The 15,455-nt window shown below is 43.9% G+C and overlaps 1 protein-coding gene across 8 annotated transcripts in view; it reads right to left on the bottom strand.

Moving 5' to 3' along the window:
• The window catches only part of LOC127613311 (RNA binding protein fox-1 homolog 2-like), a 34,851-nt gene extending 19,396 nt beyond the window's left edge, over positions 1–15,455 (bottom strand). For 5 of the 8 annotated variants that reach the window (XR_007966151.1, XR_007966149.1, XM_052084284.1 and 2 more), the window contains exons 1-2: positions 14,356–15,454; positions 6,604–6,654 (exon numbers count right to left, since the gene is read on the bottom strand). Coding sequence is in view for 6 of the 8 variants with exons in the window: in XM_052084284.1 (XP_051940244.1) it covers positions 6,604–6,654; positions 14,356–14,607 (303 nt within the window). In the remaining 2 variants the exon portion in view is untranslated. Of the gene's footprint in view, positions 1–2,374; positions 2,795–6,603; positions 6,655–14,355 lie in introns of those variants that run through there. The other 3 variants (XM_052084283.1, XM_052084282.1, XM_052084287.1) reach the window with 3 other exon arrangements.

The following is a 15,455-nucleotide window of genomic DNA, read 5'->3' as shown; positions in this document are numbered from 1 at the left end:
TGAGCCAGGAGACACCCTCTTATTTAATTATTCCATCCCACATCACCCCTTCTCCTTCTCCTCCTCCTCCTCCCCCCTCATGCCGCTGTTCTCCCTTCCCTCCCACTCGCAGATTCGCTTCTTTACGCTTCATGAAATCCAGACGGGACCCTCGCATACGTGCCGTCCCCATTCGAGTCTATCAAGCTCATTTGCCTCATAGCAACAGCGTTTCAACGAAATTCTGGCCCGCCCTCCCGCAGGCTTCTGCGTCTCCTTATAGGGTAACATGTCTGCTCGTCAAACAGACCCCTCCCTATCCGCCCCCGATTTCTTTCCTTTTAAGGGTTGAAGTCTGGAAACACCCCCTTCTCCTACTGTAAATGTCTGCAGGCCTGTGCACACCCCATCACTGACTTCAGCTGCACCCGCCTCTGTCTGTATCAATGGTCCGCTGGGCTCCACTGCAGCAACGTATGAATGGTAAACACAACAAAACAAATTTGTCTTCTTCAATACTTATTAACCACTGCACGCCACCTCAAAACAAACATGCGCAGGTGAACAAACCAACTGACAGCATAGCTCGCCTCTTTCTATACAGACTGCAAAACATGGTCTTGTTGTGCTATAATCATGTTGGCCGGTTGCCCCGCGTCGTTTCCAATAGGTAGACAAACGAGTGATGGGGCACCGGTTCTCACTGGCACCATGCGACGAGTCAGCGAGGGCAACCCCGATCCATTTCAAAGGAGCGCGGATGCCTCACTGCGAGCGCTTTCGGAACAATTAGGGAGCAAATTGCTGCAAAGGAAGCATAACTGCACTGTAGCAACCACGGCCAATTCCCTCTCCTTAAAAAAAAAAAAAGAAAAAAAAAAGAAAGAAGAGGCAAAGAGCAAAGGTGTTTATCTAACACAGAGGTGAGATCGACGGTTTCCCTCACGCCTCGAACCATCTAACAATCTGTGCAAAATGAATGACTCATCCTAGTTGCCACGGCAACTCGGCTCATTGGGATCATTTAAAGACCATTATTGTTAACCCTGCAAAGAATCGATAAGAAGATTTGGAGGTGGAGGAAATGTGTTTGTGTGTGTGTGTGTGTGTGCGCACGTACGCGTGCATGGGTGTGTAGAGGGGGTGTTGATGTATGCTTGTATGTGTTTGCAGCAGGTCTGGGTCCCTCCCTTGCTTTGGGGCATAGGTGAGGCTTGAGAAAATATTTCAGCAGTGCAGCCGCCAGTCACTGACTTCAACTTTGTCAAGCTCAAAAAGGCAAAAATGGTTGCACAGGTAAATTACAAACCAAATCGCAAAGTCAGCATTACAAGCACACACACAAAAAAAATAATAAACTCTCAGAAGGAGCAAACTAGCTTCTGGCCTACTGTATCCGGCGCAAGTCATGCCTGCATAATGTCAGCCTCATCATCCGGCAGGCTTCCCTTGCCAGAGGTGTCCCGTCACCTTTTCCCAAATAATCAATTTCTATTCTTCCTCTCTTATTCTCTTTTCTACGTGCCCCATCCCCCCTTTTCCGGGGGCTCTTAAAGGAAAACATTGAGATAACAGCTGCCAGGGCCCCGGGGAGAGAAAGGAGGGTGGGTGGGTGGGGGGGAAGAGAAAAGAGGTCAAACAGTAAAGAGAGCAAGGTAGAGCTGAAAGAGGAGCACACACGCGATGAGAAACTGAATTAGGAAACACTCACACACACACACTATATGAACACTTTCAACTTTTTTTTTTTTTTACATAAAGTGCACACCACACATATTATTGAAGAAGTGCCACGAGCCAGTAGAGGAGTGTAAGAAGGGAGAGCAACTGTTCTGTGGACACCTGTCCCTTTTGCTCATAGGCAAGAGTGATGTACACAGACAGCTGCAGGGGCAATAAAGACCACTTTTACTCCCCCCCGCCCACCCCTCCCCTTATTGCTTTCCGAGCCCAGCAGCCATGTGCTGAGTTTATCAGCGAGGATATCCGCAGCATCCAGCCAACTGCACTGTACCGATCGCATAGATTCTTCTGAGCATACATAATACATGGCAGAATAATTTCTGGCAGGAACTGCTCTGATGTTCACATTGCGTGCGTTTCGAGCTCTGGGCGGCAGAACAGATGCCACAACAACAGCGTTACCATCCATCGCCACCATTGCAAACATTTCAAACGGCAACTTTGGACGTAGACGTCGCGGTCGGCGCAGGGAATAAAACCGAGCGGAGCGCTGGAGTGAAAGGGTCAAGTGGAGTTCTCGTCCGTTAATCAGCACGTCACGCTTGATGACAGTCCTGCAGACGGTGGCGTACTCGCAAGCGGAGCCTTTGCGAAGAGAGTCATCAAGCATCCGCGCACAGGCATAGGCAGCAGGGAGGAGATAAACACTCACCGACAACACGGAAGGATAGTAGAGTCCCATCATCGTATTCTGAGCAACACCGCACTGTCGTCTCTCCTTCTCCTCTCTCACTCCTTTCCTCTTGTCACGCTGCCTCGCTTGCTCGCTCTCCCTCTACCGAGCCCGTGTCACCTCACCAGCTCCGTCTCTTCTTGTCTGTCTCACAGATTCAAAATCTCCCTCTCTCTGCCCCCGCTCGCTGGGTCTGCCCTGACAGCCGCCCCCTCCCCCCTCCCCCACTCCTCCTCCTTCACTGCCTCCTCCTCCAGCCTATGTCCCTGTCACTTTCTCTCCCTCGCTTCTCCCTCCCTCACTCTCGTCTTTCCCTCTCCCACTCGCGCCCTCTTTTCACTCGACACGCAGCCTTCTGTTTTGCTGCTGTGCCCTTGCCTGCTCATCTTTTCTGTCTCCTTTCTGACACAGAGACAACCGACCCACCCCTAAAACAACCCCACCCCCTGACTCTATCACACCTGCAAACTTGCCCCTCCCCTCTGCTTTCCATCGTATAGTCCCAAGATCTCCTTCTCGATGTAGGTGAGTTAACTGGGACTCATGGCTCGCTCTCTCTCGCTCCACAAACCAGACGCAAAAACAATTCGAGGAGAACAGCATCAGAGCTTAAGTAATGTCTTTAGTGTAACACTAAGAGCAATATATTTAAGGTTAGTCCCAAAACATCTTGAAATGTAGGCTCCAAGTTTTATTTTCGCAGTAGTGAGGGATACAGTGCTACTATAAAAAATTTCGCTAGTGGCGTTAGCCTGTCGGTGGAATTATAACACAGCATTAAGATAGTGAACTTTCACAGGACAAAATTATATTGTTTGCATGAACGCTTAGGTGTCTAAATATAAAATTAATCTGTTTTATGTGTCGGTTTTACAGTCAACTCCAACTGGGAATGACAAATAGCTTAAGGCAAGCACACTTCTCACGAGTCTCTTCATTAGCCTTCCATTTCATGACAGATTTTTTTCGCAAGTGTTTTTCGTAAAAAATTTTATGAAGTTTAATGCATTTAAAGTGTGTGGTAGGGGAAAATTATTTTTAAAAAGTCATTTTTATGGTCTCTTAAGTCAACTTAATAAAGTTGATACATAATAAGAAGAATTAATTACTTCATGGTTAATTGTCTGCATAGTTGAACAAGGAAAGTCCAATGACCAACCCTTGGACAACCTTTGCCACCGAGCATTGTGACATAAACGAGAAAGTCCAAATTTTCCCAGAGTGCTAAGCTTTCCTCTTAAGCTAGCCTTTGACCGAGCAACACAATTTGGGTCCTGCTCAGCATTTCGTTAACCTGGATCATTCAAGATGTATTTTAAAAATAAATAAATAAATAAATATATTCTCACTTTACTAAAATGAAACATTTTCCCACAGTCAGAGGGTTATCAATAATTGAATGTTTTATCATTGCAGTTGTGGCTCCAGAGGTGTTTTACTAGACTGCATCCTCGCTCACTTGTGTTAAACATATAACATATATCAATCTGAAGTAAGCGGTGCAGCTGTCATTTACAGCTTACAGTACAAATGCCCTGCCAAGCACTTATGCCAACAGACAATAAATCAAAGCTGCACCATTCTTCTCTTCATAATTTCAGGCGTCCAACAGAGACGATCACATCTTTCAGAATGTCTATTTAAAAAAAAGGAGATTCTGAAATAGGTTTGAGTGAATCAACCATTGATGCCTAAAAACAAAAATAATAATAATCTTGTAATTAATATAATTTCAGCCCACATACACACGAGGATTCTCTCATGCTTAAATATAGCCATTAACAGTGCACGCATGTAATGGAGGAGTCAAGTGTTGTTCATTTCATCGAGCAAGCAGAGCACGTCTTAACTTCACACGTTGCGCTTCTGCTGCTCCCCAGGCTCTTACTTCAGGAGCCTTTGATCACATCACCTTCACACCACTGTTGACAGTTTAGCACCTCTGCAACGTGGCAACATCTTATGCACGCCACCCTTGTCTTCCTCAAAGCCTTTTGTCCCCATCAACAGCCAGTTGACACTTCGGTGTCCCAAAACTAAATTGGTCTGATTGGCTTTGGATGAACTCAAGGAAAGCCCAAGATCATGCCTTTTACGCTTCAGTAAACTGTGAGGTCACATCGCTTTGAGACAGTCAATTGGTGTCAAGAATGCGGCTACTACATCCGCATACAAGCATCACATTCAGGTAGCACGGAACAATGGACAAAATAATCGTAGCTGTACTACACAGCCAGCTTCCAATATCTGGACTCCGAAAATGGTGAGTGAGCAAATAGATATATCTGCTAAGAGTATTCACTGGTGACATCTGTTGAATTCTGATCCAAGATAACAAGAGCATTTAGCAAAATTGATTCGGTTTATTCAAATGTGGATCAAAAACTGGGTGCCGGTGCGCACTCTTGGTGCACCAACTGGAGACACGGTGCGCCAATGCGTCGGGCAGTCCAGATGGAAACAGTTCAAGCATGAGTTCCTGATTGGTTTAGAATATAGGCTGCGCTCGGAAATTAATGAGAGGGGAGCGCGCCACTGTCTCTATGAACACACACAAACACACTCTCGGTGTCAGTGTGTCAGAGTGAATTTCTAAATGCGAACCCTAATGTTCATGGTTTCAGTTTTAAAACAAATCAAATTTAAAACAAATTGCACCCCCCTCACCCCCTCCAATTTACATTTGACAGGTCCAACTTGGAAGGAACGAAAAACAGCAAGAAAACACACAAAATAGTGAGGTTAAGGTGACAAATGAAAATCCGCGATAGAGTAAGTCTGCACTAACTGAACTGCAAAATAGCGAAGGGAAGCTTGGATATTAACTTTTGTTTTAATCAAACAGTCACACTTTCCACACCAAGGTACTAAATTTGTCACAAAACAATCATTATTCCAGGATATATAATTGTTGTGATATTTGTTGGTTGGGTGCCAATATTGTTTTTCTAATGTGAAATATGGCAAACAGTCAATTAAACAATTGGAAAAAAATAAATGACAGTACACTGCGATGTGATGAACATGTCAACTTCCATGATGCTTAGTAAAATCTCTACCAAAATGTAAAATTCTCAGATTTAATAAATTAGAGACATATTGTAAGCATTTTCTTGTGACCAAACTCCTCATTACAGTAACTTCAACAATAGTTGAATAAACCGTTATTATTGACTTTTTAAAAATATTTTTTCAGTCATAACAACCCCCCAAGGGAAACGCTTACTAAAATGTGTCTTATGACAAAAATGAGTTTGACACCCCTGACATCGAAGACACACACACACTCCATATTCACAGAGCCTGATCCATTCTCATTTGAAAACTGTGTCATGGATGTTGGAAGATCATTTGGAGTTTGATATCTGTCTCCCATTTGTGTTTTTACTCGTAATTCACATCCAGTTGAGACTGTGGGCTGTGTGGATGCCACCGTTTCTCCGCTTACTTATTCATGATTTTCCATAATTTATCACACGTATGTAGTTTGCGGCAGGCAACGCTTTTGCCGGCATGATTATTCTTATTCGAACATCATCATTAGGGTTGAAATGGTTCAAAGCAGTATCATCTCATCACTATGCGGCAAAAAAATGAAAAGTGGCTAATTGGCTGCCAGCCATGTGAATAATCCGAGCAGCCCCGGAGAGAAATCATACAAACAAGAAGGCTTCGAGTAAAGGCTTAAGATGAGGATGAAGTGCAGCCAGAGGTTTGGGAGGGTGGCAGAGGGAAGGGGAGGGGGAGGCAGGCGGGGATTACGGGTAGAGCATCTGAGGATGAGTGGATGAATGGCGGATGATTGAAGGATTAACCATATCAACTGAGCAGTCTAATAACAGTCAGTAGGCTAATAGGAACAAGGAAACAGACTACCGTTTTATACGCAGTAAACACAAATACGCTCTTCAGTAATTTGTCGACTGCAGTTCTTTTGGGAGAACTCATGGATGCTTTGGAACAAAATGTGGTATCATATCGCTATCGGAAAGTCAAAGTTAAAACGAGAGGACAGCCATAGGGATTGTTTTTTTGTTTGGGAGTGGAAGATATCAAATACAATAGACTTTCACTTACCCTCATTCTAAACTAACTTGCATCTCCCTGTGGTTTTAATCAAGTTGTATGAATGCTACCTAAGAATATGACTTTCAGTTAATTAAAAAGGGGGTTATTTTAGCTTATGTGGAATAGAACTACATTCTTACCTGACCGTGAGATGGGTATCCATGGTAAGCGAGGGTCAGCGGGTCATTATTCTGAAAGAAACAAGATCAGACATTTAAAAAAAATGTTTGTAGAACCAAAAATATATATATTAATCAATAGCAGTAAACTTTGAGCATTCACAAATGATTGCATACAATTTCCCATATTTGATATACAGAGTGACCTTGACTATGAGTGCCCCAATTTAGCAATTTTTGGAGTTAAAAGCATTTGGTTGATTTTTTTCCGCACCCCCCACCCATTTTTTTTTTTTGCTTTAATTTGAGCGGGGGATTTGGGGGCAAAAGTCGCCGATGCACTTTGGGCGTTTACTGAACAGTACAAACAGTGAAATAAACAACATAATCTCAATGATAACACGAGCAAACAGCTACAGTATGTTAAAAATCGGGTGAAAACGCTAGACAAACCTCGTTCCTAACATTATGCACCTTTAATGCACGCATACAACGTGCCAATAATTATACTTTTGCTCATTGCGTGACACTGTCTTTCATTATGAATTGTTACACCTTTCAACGCAACTATTTGACATAGGTAAGTGATGCCACTGCTTTAGTCCCCGTATCAACACAATGAATGTACATTTGGCCGGAGAGGACTATGGCAAAAACATCATGACATTCTTGTACATAACTGCTCTTAACATCCATTTCTTCAGCAATGGTAACAGTGTCACCAACAATCTTTCCAAATTGTATCCTTGGTCCGCTAACAAAGAAAGGCTCTCGGAAGCCAAATGGGAACAAGTGCGCAAGACATGAATGATGGGCGGTGTTAGGGGCATCGATTTAATCTTAAGTAGGTTGTGAAGACTACTGGCGTGAGACGGTAGCGCGAACACGGAAGACTTCACACGCATATCATCCATCTTCACAAAGCCTGATCCATTTTCAATTTAAAACTGTGACCGAGCCTGCCCCATTGTCTCTCGGTTTGCTTTGCATATACAACGCAAAGTTATATAGATTATGCATGCTGACTGCACCACGACCATTACTATTCTGCGGAAAGGTCAGACTATTTATCGATGTCCTTATTGATTGCAAATCTATTTTTTGCTCAGCTCCACTACGTGGCGCAAATTGTACACGACAAGAAACAGCGGCTTGATCGACAACTACGAACACGTCTTCATCCATGTAAGAAATGTATGGGAAGAAAGCAGAGCCAAAGGATTGGACAAGAACATTGCATTTATTGACATTTTTGGTTTGTTGCAAACATTATAAAGTCATTTTAGTCAACCCTAGTGACACAGTTCTGGCTTTTATGCCAATATGCATCGCTAAAAAGGCAGGCATGACAACAGCACTTTGGAGGGAAGTAAAGATTGTCTTCATCTTGTTATATTAAAAGACAATCCTTCCTCTCCTCTGTCAGCTTTCTTTCTGGAACTAATGTCCCTGTGCCTGCTTTGCCCCAGGGGAAACACTTTGCTCTGTGCACATCACAGCTTAAGTTGGTCTGATTAGTACTGTAGCCATCTCACATTGAACCCCCTAAGGGGCCATTTCACTCAAACTGAGCATGACTTTTCCAATGCAGGAGCTTTGGCTGGTGAAACAGGAAGTGGCTCTGTCACTGAAAAAAGATGCGATACAATCCAAGAGCCAAAAACGCACTTAGTGAACTGGCATAGGGAGGTAGAAGCGCTAAATAATGAAATACCATTAAGAGGCTTGAATAACATGAACTAAGTATAACCTTATTCTACCCCGGAAGATCGAAAGAGGAAAGGACCAACTGAGATTTCTGAATTAGTGAATAGTATATTGTCAGAAATTGGAACATTTGGAATTGAAATGAGACAGCCTTAGCGAGAAATACAAGAGGAAACTGAGGGAGCAAAAACAATGACTCATCCATGAGTGGAGTCATGTGCTTGATTTCCAGGAGGAATGAGCGAAGGGGGTGCGGGGGAGGGCGGAGCATGGAGTGTGGCTCAGCGTCATTTTCAATAACAGTTGCTTACAAATTACACACCAAAAAAAGACACATTGCAGTTCTGATACTGCAAGGCAGCTAAAAAAAAGGTGGGGGGTGAAGGGGGGGGGGGGGGGTTGTGTTCTTTTGCTGAGCCAAACATTACGTAGATGATTTTCTTTGACAGATTGACAAAATTGATGGCATATCATCAATTGGAAGGGGGAATGAACACAGAACTTCAGCACACGACAAAGTTCGAGTGCTAATATTATGTCAACAATTAGTTTAGCTACCAACAGACTGACGATGATATTTCGGAGGAGAAACAGATGTACTGGCAAAAGTATGTCTTTCTCAGGAACGGCACAATGCCCTGTTTTAACATTAAGACTGCTGTCAAAAGATCCCCCTGGGACATTTTGTATCTAAAAAAAAAAAAAAAAAAGAGTTTAGCTAACATTAGCAAGTGTGGGGAGTAAGGGATAATCAATGTCCTGTGTAAACTTCAAACAAGTATCATTGCCTTGAGAACAGACCATATGCACGCACCACTTCCACATTTCGGCTACGGAGGCTTGCTAACTTCCGGTCGCTAGTCTAACGCATAGTCTCAGCATCAAACTCTTTCAAATGTACTCGCAATCTGCTGCAATGGCGTCAAGTTACCATAAATTACGTATTACCTTCGCATTTGCTCCATGTATCAACGTTTCGGCTAGGCGATCAAAGAAGCATACCTCATTTCATGAGCTATTTGCTGTATGACAATGCCTGCAGGTCCGCGTGGCCGTAGATTTGCACGTTTTATTTGACTTGCTCAACCCATGTTTCAAGGGCATAAATAAAAAACAACGAAGCACATTTCAAAATGTCATTATTGCCATGTTCTATGATGTAGATGCAACAAATTTGAGCTTATGAAGACAAAAGACACCCAATATTACAATAATAATGAAAAGTATCTACTATTAACTGCAAGATGTGGATATATGTTCCCATGTGCTTCGTGACAAAGCGGTCGACATCGCCTCGCTAGAGGCGGGGTGTGTTGCATAGACAGTGAGGAGAACGCGTGCACCGAGTCCACTGAGGGATTTAGTTGTGACTCACATGTGGCCAGCTCGCGTTTAAGGCCTAGCTTTTTGTCCTTCCCACCATCTTTTCGCCTAGCTTTGAACACATGGCCCCTGTTCCTCTGAGGTGGTTGCTGTGCAAACGCCTGCGAAGCGCCTAATTTGGTCGTAGAGCTCATATCTATTCCTATCGTGTCTTGGGAACGCTACTCTTAAGAACTATATTTGACTGTTCTGACAGTCATCCCGCATCACTGCTAAAGCAGGCCATGCCACACACTCGACAGAGAACGCGCATCCGATTTATCCACAGAGCACTTAACTGGCCAGCCTCCAGTTACCTCGAGTTTGTTTTACTTGAGTCTACACCACATAGTTTTTCACAACAAACACACTTTAACTCACTCTTTTGAGAAAACGGTCGAAGAATCTTAAGTAGATTTTGGCAGATGCTAGAAGTAAACTGTTTGGAACCACATAAATACAACGCCAAAACATGGCTTTTTTTGTGGCTATCGCGGTGTTAAACCTGTTCAAGATAATCACGATTAGCAGCAATTTTACAGAATAGTAATAATAGTACCGATATATTGTTAAGTTCTCATGAAACAGGCTGTTCAGTGTTGGAGTCACACAGAATCTTTCTGAAGTAGTCTGGTTTTCGCTAGACTGAGTGCAACTACCGCCAACATTTACAACAACAATGGACTAGAGTGTTGTTTTAATAAAACGGCTGGACGCTAGTAAATAAAGAGAAGAATGTGGAGAATACGCCAAGGTTTAAAACATCTTTTTTTTTTTTGCATGACTGATAATCAAATAAGAAATTATATTATTTAAAAACACATTAGTTTAACATTTTTCATCAAATGTTTCAAAAACGAGCTTGGAAAATGTTGCATATTTGTAACTCCAGTTGGGCTTGTGAGTTTAATAAACGACCAGCAAAACAAGAAGTGATTAGATTAATTGCATCTGATGACTTTCATCGATTTTGTCACAATGAAATGAACTACTTGAATGCAACCAGAAGAGGTGCTGTTGATTCGGGCTCAATTAGTCATGTGGACTGAGCAGCAGCATGTCATTTTAGGCCAACATCCATGCAGACCTCCAGGCAGCATTATGAGACTCAATGTGACACTGCCTTAGAAACATGAGCTCACAACATTGGCTAACTTTTGCATTTGTCTATTTAAATGGCGTGGTCTCCGTACACTATTAACATGGGGGGGTGGGGGGGATATAACCTCAATGCACAGCAAGGCTATATTTTATTTCTCTTGTTGAGGCTGGTGAGATGAGCATACAGAAGGGTGATCCGTGTTCATTAATGTCGCAGTCAAATCATTTGTCCTCAGAGCTGTTAACCCGGACAAGAGCTTATTATGTTGAGAGTTAGACAGAGAGAGAAAGAGTGAAAGAGGGGGGGAGAGGGAGAGAGAGAGAGAGAGAGAGAGAGAGAGAGAGAGAGAGAGAGAGAGAGAGAGAGAGAGAGAGAGAGAGAGAGAGAGGGAGAGAGAGAGAGAGAGAGAGAGAGTGCATACGGCCCAATTTCTTTGCAGAGTGACAACAAACATGGGACATTCAGCAACATGCTGGATGGATATTAAAAATGACAACCTCATTTCAACATTGGCCAGTAGCGGACACGGGATGCAGAGGCAAGGTGGTGTAAAAAATACCCTGAAGTAAATGTAAATGACAGACTACCTTGTTCTTGCAGTGGAAAAAAAAACTGACTGGATTAGCATTTTGCCCAAATATTTTATGTTGATTTAAGCTTGCTTAGGTGGTCTGAGGAGTCATGAACTGTATGCAGCGCTGATTTGTGCAAACCAAGATAATACATTGAGTTGATGCAGTGTTGCCACCCACAGAGCAAATTAATATCAACCCTTTCTGACAAATAAGCAAACCGGTGCCGAAAACTGTACCATTATTGCAGAGGGCCAAATAAATATCTTCTGACCGCAACCACATCCAATTCTGCAGAGATCAATCCTGACTTCAGACAGCAATAATTAGTTAAAAATAATAATAAATCATGGTGCAGCTCAAAGGAATGCAAGGACAGAGATGTTGAGCAAGTGTGGAGTCCAGGGCAAGATTTTCCACTCTCAACATTCCAGCGATGTTGAGCTTTATAGACGTACTGTGCATTTTATTGCCATTTGATGGACTTTTAAGTCCCTGAATTACAAATGAAAGGAAAAGAGATCAAGTTCAACTCAACTGGAGTTTGGAATCGGAACAATTCCCTTACCGAAATAAAATAAAACTGAAATCAATGTTAACAAAATGAAAACCAAAACTACATTTCAAATTGACAGAACTAAAACTGTCATCATAGCGAAAAGGTCCTTCGTTTTCGTTTTTGTCAAATAATTAAGCACATGAGCCTTTCAATGTATTTATTTTGGTTTTACGGTATGGCCTTTAGCCAGAAGAAGGAAGATCGAACAGTCGCCTGAGTGTCGTGGTCCTTTTACTACGCGTGTTGCCTTGAAGCGACGTCATCTAGCGGCAGCCAATAAAAGAAGGCCAGCCACCAGAGATGACGTGTCAAGGCAACAGCGGGATCATGTTGCGAATGTAGCTCCCGTTTTCGGGGTTTGGTCACGTGACGTTTGCAAGGCGAGCCCACGGGCACTTTGATGTCAATTTCAGTCGACAGTCGGCGGTGATGCTAAAAGCTGAAAGGGTGGATTAGTCTTAATTCTTACTCCAGAAATGGAATATTAATCAGAATGCAATGTTTACATTTGTGGCGGCACATGGAACATCGTTTTCCAAAGAAACCTTTTGATTGACTTCTGCTTTAGGACTGGTTTGTATGTTTAGAATAAATGTTTCCCTAAATAATATAAACAGAATTAAACTGTGGCTGTGTTACTCCTCCATCATCCAATAGTCTTTAATGGAGGCTCTTCTTCAAAAAGAACATATTGTAAAGATAATTTTTGACTTGACTTCCGCGTTTAATGTTCCACTTTAATTTTCCATCCATCCATCCATTTTCCGAACCGCTTCATCCTCACTAGGGTCGCGGGGGGCGCTGGAGCCTATCCCAGCTGTCTTCAGTCAGTAGGCGGGGACACCCTGAATCGGTTGCCAGCCAATCGCAGGGCACACAGAGACGAACAACCATCCACGCTCACATTCACACCTAGGGACAATTTAGAGCGTTCAATCAGCCTGCCATGCATGTTTTTGGAATGTGGGAGGAAACCGGAGTACCCGGAGAAAACCCACCCAGGCCCGGGGAGAACATGCAAACTCCACACAGGGAGGCCGGAGCTGGAATTGAACCTGGTACCTCTGCACTGTGAAGCCGACGTGCTAACCACTGGACTACCAGGCCGCTCCCTTTAATTTTATGATCGTCCAAATTTTGATTGTCGGGATTGTCTGCACACTACAAATATGCCGTAGTGTAGTATGCACACACTGGTGAAAGACGAAGACTGCAGTGGAAGGGGAGTCTAATACCTCGTATGAATTTGATGCATAATCACTCATTTTTGTATACAACAGTACAAACGTTGTGTGAATGCGCTGCCTTAGATAAGGATTTCAAGGATCAGTGTGGTTATAAAGCTCCCTCTAGTATGAGATGTGATCCCATTAGCTGGGAACAAAGCCTCTTTACTGCCAGTGATAGGGAAAATCTGTTCAGAGAGATGGAGCTATGGAGGGTGGCCTTCTCTTGCCAACCCCCCCTTCATCCCCAACTACCACCACCATTAGTTTCCACTACCCCGCTTCTCATTTCCGGACTGTCCAACAAGCTCACGTTCAATACATTTCAGAGACTAAAGCTATTGATCTGTGCTACTCTGTTCTCCCACTGACAAAGACTCTCTCATCCACACACATGAACTTTCAAGTGCGTTTATGTTACTGACAGCACTCACTGGCGGCAGGTCTGCATGGAACACCAGCCACTTAGTTGTCCAAGCAGGAGCAAACACACCACTTTACTTCCATTACAGCTGTTTCCAATGGCAGGCAAATTGCTTTCTCCAACCTCATGGAGCACTCCAACATACATAATATACCATAATGATGAGCAAAGTATCCTCTCGCTCGACTGCAAACCTCTTTCATAAGGCATGTTTGACCATTTCATAGTACAAAATGACAATACACTGACACCGAGGGGAAAATAGGTCTATGACATTTGCTGATCAGACAGAAGGGTAGTCAAAACTGTAGCAATGGGTCAAAACGTGTTGGAAACTCACGAGTACTACAGTGACGCCCCTAACTTCCTGTAAAAGTGGAGGGTCTTTGTTTACCTCAAATATCCCTGTCTGCTCACCAGCTCCCGCAAAGATAAAAGTGTGTATTTGCTCTCTAAAACAAGTGTTGTGCACACTTTCATCCTTATGCGTTTTGTTTTTATAACATTGAAAGCAGAGATTGCATACATTCCCTGCTGCTAAAAGGCTGGCTCTACTATAAACAAAGCCATTACAGTATCAATTTAGTACTAAATGTCTGCACTGTGAGCACAAATGAATTACGTTTATAGCCTAGATATTAAATTGTGGAATTAGTGGGTTGTTCGTTGGGTCAGTTTGCAATTATCCAGTACCACATGCGGAGGAGTTTCCAGCTTTGTTGTTAGGGAACTACTGTAGGCCCATTTATGACCCCTTCCATGCGACACAAACAAAAGCAAAATGTTATTGGTATTGGCCAATTTTCGAGCGTCTTCCTCACCTGTCCAAGCTCGCCGATCCCTCCCGACCCATCTATTCGGGGGCGCTTGCACTCAGCTCCTGTCGAGTCGATCAGCGAGGCCGCGGTCGGCCCATCGGGCTCCGGGTCTCCTCGCTTCATTCCCCGGACAGCAGAAGAAGCGCCGCCCGCGTTGGGATGCACTCCGGCCAGGGCGTCTAGATCTCTATCCCGCTCCAAAAGTCCACGGGACACGGGCAGCATGATAGATGCAACGTCGGTCGACATTAACATTTAAAAACGATGGTTCTTATTTCTCCCTTATTTAGGTTATCAGAGGGCCCAGGGTGGTTTTCTCACTTTGTGCTTGTAACTGGAGGTTAAATTAAGCACTTGAAATGCATGGGCCTTTCAACAAGCCTCTGCCAAATATAAACTAAATAAACGTGAATTTGCACGGTAAAGCTATTCAAATATAGCGCCTACTGTTTACGGCGTCGCCGCTTTTCTAAGAGGCCTATGCTATGCCCGAATATAACAAATCACATTAATCAGCAGCGATCACAACAAATGGCTGCCTACCGCCAAAATGTCCATTAGGGATTTGCCTCTTTCCCCCCTTCGATTTACAGTGAGTGCCGCTCGTATAAGAGACACAACATCCTACCGCAAGCTCAAGACGAAAAAGCCCCTGAACATGTCGCCTATGTTTCCTCGTAGACTTGAACCACAAGAGCGGCGGTTCGCGGCAAGTCGAGCCCGGTCAGGAGCGCTCTCTTGCCCCCATAATAGTCCGCAAGTGTCCACCTGCACGGAAGAAAAGCTGACGACGGACGCGGTTGTTTTTCCTTCGCGGTTGTGTTCCTGCCTGCGTCAAGAGTGCGTTCTCTCTCCCGGTGTGTTCTAGCGGCGTGTGCTGGGGGGGAGGAAACCGACCTCCCCTCCCTCTTGGCAAGTCTTCCCCTCCTCCCGTCTTCCGCTCTCCCTTTGAACGCAGAGCCACGCTTGCCCGCAAGTGTGCCGCAGTGCCTCCACACATTTGTGCGAGGGGCGGAGGGGGTCGAACCTAATGGTCCAAAGACACAGATGTTCTTACCGTGACTCTCCTCTAGCTCCTTTTCCGTTTCCACTCCTGCGGTTTT

This window comes from Hippocampus zosterae, chromosome 13 (assembly GCF_025434085.1).
Source record: "Hippocampus zosterae strain Florida chromosome 13, ASM2543408v3, whole genome shotgun sequence".
NCBI classification, from domain to species: Eukaryota; Metazoa; Chordata; class Actinopteri; order Syngnathiformes; family Syngnathidae; genus Hippocampus; species Hippocampus zosterae.
The sequence above is the reverse complement of the archived record's forward strand: the minus strand, read 5'-3'. Positions and strand labels throughout refer to the sequence as shown.